The sequence below is a fragment of the Oncorhynchus mykiss genome, chromosome 10 (genome assembly GCF_013265735.2).
Source record: "Oncorhynchus mykiss isolate Arlee chromosome 10, USDA_OmykA_1.1, whole genome shotgun sequence".
Lineage (NCBI taxonomy): Eukaryota > Metazoa > Chordata > Actinopteri > Salmoniformes > Salmonidae > Oncorhynchus > Oncorhynchus mykiss.
This window is the reverse complement of record NC_048574.1, coordinates 79683188-79688187: the sequence shown is the minus strand read 5'-3', so window position 1 is coordinate 79688187 and position 5000 is coordinate 79683188. Positions and strand designations below refer to the sequence as shown.

The following is a 5000-nucleotide window of genomic DNA, read 5'->3' as shown; positions in this document are numbered from 1 at the left end:
GGGTTTCATCATAGAACCATGATTCTCCTAAAGGGTTTCATCGTAGAACCGTGATTCTCCTTTTATAAAGGGTTTCATCATAGAACCGTGATTCTCCTAAAGGGTTTCATCATAGAACCATTATTCCCCTAAAGGGTTTCATCATAGAACCATGATTCTCCTAAAGGGTTTCATCGTAGAACCGTGATTCCCCTAAAGGGTTTCATCATAGAACCGTGATTCTCCTAAAGGGTTTCATCATAGAACCGTGATTCTCCTAAAGGGTTTCAACGTAGAACCGTGATTCTCCTTTTATAAAGGGTTTCATCATAGAACCGTGATTCTCCTTTTATAAAGGGTTTCATCATAGAACCGTGATTCTCCTAAAGGGTTTCATCGTAGAACCGTGATTCCCCTAAAGGGTTTCATCATAGAACCGTGATTCTCCTAAAGGGTTTCATCATAGAACCGTGATTGTCCTAAAGGGTTTCATCATAGAACCGTGATTCCCCTAAAGGGTTTCATCATAGAACCGTGATTCCCCTAAAGGGTTTCATCATAGAACCGTGATTCTCCTAAAGGGTTTCATCATAGAACCGTGATTCCCCTAAAGGGTTTCATCATAGAACCGTGATTCCCCTAAAGGGTTTCATCATAGAACCGTGATTCTCCTAAAGGGTTTCAACGTAGAACCGTGATTCTCCTTTTATAAAGGGTTTCATCATAGAACCATGTTTCTCCTAAAGGGTTTCATCATAGAACCGTGATTCCCCTAAAGGGTTTCATCATAGAACCGTGATTCCCCTAAAGGGTTTCATCGTAGAACCGTGATTCCCCTAAATGGTTTCATCATAGAACCGTGATTCTCCTAAAGGGTTTCATCATAGAACCGTGATTCTCCTTTTATAAAGGGTTTCATCATAGAACCGTGATTCTCCTTTTATAAAGGGTTTCAACATAGAACCGTGAATCTCCAAAAAGGGTTTCATCATAGAACTGTGATTCTCCTAAAGGGTTTCATCATAAAACCGTGATTCCCCTAAAGGGTTTCATCATAGAACCGTGATTCCCCTAAAGGGTTTCATCATAGAACCGTGATTCCCCTAAAGGGTTTCATCATAGAACCGTGATCGCCCTAAAGGGTTTCATCATAGAACCGTGATTCCCCTAAAGGGTTTCATCATAGAACCGTGATTCCCCTAAAGGGTTTCATCATAGAACCGTGATTCCCCTAAAGGGTTTCATCATAGAACCATGATTCTCCGAAAGGGTTTCAACGTAGAACCGTGATTCTCCTTTTATAAAGGGTTTCATCGTAGAACCGTGATTCCCCTAAAGGGTTTCATCATAGAACCGTGATTCCCCTAAAGGGTTTCATCGTAGAACCGTGATTCCCCTAAAGGGTTTCATCATAGAACCGTGATTCTCCTTTTATAAAGGGTTTCATCATAGAACCGTGATTCCCCTAAAGGGTTTCATCATAGAACCGTGATTCCCCTAAAGGGTTTCATCATAGAACCGTGATTCTCCTAAATGGTTTCATCGTAGAACCGTGATTCTCTTAAAGGGTTTCATCATAGAACCGTGATTCTCCTTTTATAAAGGGTTTCATCATAGAACCGTGATTCCCCTAAAGGGTTTCATCATAGAACCGTGATTCCCCTAAAGGGTTTCATCATAGAATCGTGAATCTCCTAAAGGGTTTCATCGTAGAACCGTGATTCTCTTAAAGTGTTTCATCATAGAACCGTGATTCTCCTTTTATAAAGGGTTTCATCGTAGAACCGTGAATCCCCTAAAGGGTTTCATCATACAACCATGATTCCCCTAAAGGGTTTCATCATAGAACTGTGATTCTCCTAAAGGGTTTCATCATAGAACCGTGATTCCCCTAAAGGGTTTCATCATAGAACCGTGATTCCCCTAAAGGGTTTCATCATAGAACCGTGATTCTCCTAAAGGGTTTCAACGTAGAACCTTGATTCTCCTTTTATAAAGGGTTTCATCATAGAACCGTGATTCTCCTAAAGGGTTTCATCATAGAACCGTGATTCCCCTAAAGGGTTTCATCATAGAACCGTGATTCCCCTAAAGGGTTTCATCATAGAACCGTGATTCCCCTAAAGGGTTTCATCATAGAACCGTGATTCCCCTAAAGGGTTTCATCGTAGAACCGTGATTCCCCTAAAGGGTTTCATCGTAGAACCGTGATTCCCCTAAAGGGTTTCATCGTAGAACCGTGATTACCCTAAAGGGTTTCATCATAGAACCGTGATTCCCCTTAAGGGTTTCACCATAGAACCGTGATTCCCCTAAAGGGTTTCATCGTAGAACCGTGATTCCCCTAAAGGGTTTCATCGTAGAACCGTGATTACCCTAAAGGGTTTCATCATAGAACCGTGATTCCCCTTAAGGGTTTCACCATAGAACCGTGATTCCCCTTAAGGGTTTCATCATAGAACCAAGTAGAACCGTTAACTTGACATATTCATTGGGTTTTCCATAGACAGTCTGAACACATTAGTCTGCTGTTTTATACAACGTGTCCAGTGTCTGATGGGAACTGACGCTTAACAGCAGAGAGTGTGTGTGTGTGTGTTCATGCTCTGTGTGTGTGTGTGTGTGTTCATGCTCTGTGTGTGTGTGTGTGTGTTACCTTCTTGGGTGTGGATCTATCTGACCCGGTACTGTGTTTGGAGGTAGGAGAGCTGGGTATGTGGTAGGGGTCTGGTAGAGGCCTCCCCTCCACCTCCGCTAACATACATTCCTGATACAGGAGGGACTTCAGGAAGCGAGTATAGCTGTCAAACTTCATCAGGTTGAAGATCTAGAGAGGGAGGGAGGAGGGGGAGAGTATAGCTGTCAAACTTCATCAGGTTGAAGACCTAGAGAGGGAGGGGGAGAGGGGGGGGGAGAGTATAGCTGTCAAACTTCATCAGGTTGAAGATCTAGAGAGGGAGGGGGGGGGGGGGGGGGGGGGGGGGAGGGGGGAGAGTATAGCTGTCAAACTTCATCAGGTTGAAGATCTAGAGAGGGAGGGGGGAGAGTATAGCTGTCAAACTTCATCAGGTTGAAGATCTAGAGAGGGAGGGGGGAGGGAGGGGGGGAGTATAGCTGTCAAACTTCATCAGGTTGAAGATCTAGAGAGGGAGGGGGGAGGGAGGGGGGCGAGTATAGCTGTCAAACTTCATCAGGTTGAAGATCTAGAGAGGGAGGGGGGAGGGAGGGGGGAGAGTATAGCTGTCAAACTTCATCAGGTTGAAGATCTAGAGAGGGAGGGGGGAGGGAGGGGGGGGAGTATAGCTGTCAAACTTCATCAGGTTGAAGATCTAGAGAGGGAGGGGGGAGGGAGGGGGGAGAGTATAGCTGTCAAACTTCATCAGGTTGAAGATCTAGAGAGGGAGGGGGGAGAGTATAGCTGTCAAACTTCATCAGGTTGAAGATCTAGAGAGGGAGGGGGGAGGGAGGGGGGGGAGTATAGCTGTCAAACTTCATCAGGTTGAAGATCTAGAGAGGGAGGGGGAGAGGGGGGAGAGTATAGCTGTCAAACTTCATCAGGTTGAAGATCTAGAGAGGGAGGGGGGAGGGAGGGGGGAGAGTATAGCTGTCAAACTTCATCAGGTTGAAGATCTAGAGAGGGAGGGGGGAGGGGGGGGGGAGTATAGCTGTCAAATTTCATCAGGTTGAAGATCTAGAGAGGGAGGGGGGAGGGAGGGGGGAGAGTATAGCTGTCAAACTTCATCAGGTTGAAGATCTAGAGAGGGAGGGGGGAGGGGGGGGGAGTATAGCTGTCAAATTTCATCAGGTTGAAGATCTAGAGAGGGAGGGGGGAGGGAGGGGGGAGAGTATAGCTGTCAAACTTCATCAGGTTGAAGATCTAGAGAGGGAGGGGGGAGGGGGGGGGAGTATAGCTGTCAAATTTCATCAGGTTGAAGATCTAGAGAGGGAGGGGGGAGGGAGGGGGGGGAGTATAGCTGTCAAACTTCATCAGGTTGAAGATCTAGAGAGGGAGGGGGGAGGGAGGGGGGAGAGTATAGCTGTCAAACTTCATCAGGTTGAAGATCTAGAGAGGGAGGGGGAGAGGGGGGAGAGTATAGCTGTCAAACTTCATCAGGTTGAAGATCTAGAGAGGGAGGGAGGGGGGAGAGTATAGCTGTCAAACTTCATCAGGTTGAAGATCTAGAGAGGGAGGGGGGAGGGGGGGGGAGTATAGCTGTCAAACTTCATCAGGTTGAAGACCTAGAGAGGGAGGGGGGAGAGTATAGCTGTCAAACTTCATCAGGTTGAAGATCTAGAGAGGGAGGGGGGAGGGAGGGGGGAGAGTATAGCTGTCAAACTTCATCAGGTTAAAGATCTAGAGAGGGAGGGGGGAGGGAGGGGGGAGAGTATAGCTGTCAAACTTCATCAGGTTAAAGATCTAGAGAGGGAGGGGGGAGGGAGGGGGGAGAGTATAGCTGTCAAACTTCATCAGGTTGAAGATCTAGAGAGGGAGGGGGGAGGGAGGGGGGAGAGTATAGCTGTCAAACTGCATCAGGTTGAAGATCTAGAGAGGGAGTGGGGAGGGAGGGGGGAGAGTATAGCTGTCAAACTTCATCAGGTTGAAGATCTAGAGAGGGAGGGGGGAGAGTATAGCTGTCAAACTTCATCAGGTTGAAGATCTAGAGAGGGAGGGGGGAGGGAGGGGGGAGAGTATAGCTGTCAAACTTCATCAGGTTGAAGATCTAGAGAGGGAGGGGGGAGGGAGGGGGGAGAGTATAGCTGTCAAACTTCATCAGGTTGAAGATCTAGAGAGGGAGGGGGGAGGGAGGGGGGAGAGTATAGCTGTCAAACTTCATCAGGTTGAAGATCTAGAGAGGGAGGGGGGAGGGAGGGGGGGAGAGTATAGCTGTCAAACTTCATCAGGTTGAAGATCTAGAGAGGGAGGGGGGAGAGTATAGCTGTCAAACTTCATCAGGTTGAAGATCTAGAGAGGGAGGGGGAGGGAGGGGGGAGAGTATAGCTGTCAAACTTCATCAGGTTGA

At 47.2% G+C, this 5000-nt stretch overlaps 1 protein-coding gene across 5 annotated transcripts in view; it reads right to left on the bottom strand.

The window, feature by feature from the left end:
* Positions 1–5000, bottom strand: part of LOC110516173 (regulator of G-protein signaling 12) — a 119043-nt gene that overhangs the window by 14929 nt on the left and 99114 nt on the right. For all 5 annotated transcript variants that reach the window (XM_036934128.1, XM_036934127.1, XM_036934130.1 and 2 more), the window contains one exon: positions 2636–2806. In XM_036934128.1, the coding sequence (XP_036790023.1) occupies positions 2636–2806 (171 nt within the window). The remainder of the gene's footprint in view (positions 1–2635; positions 2807–5000) is intronic.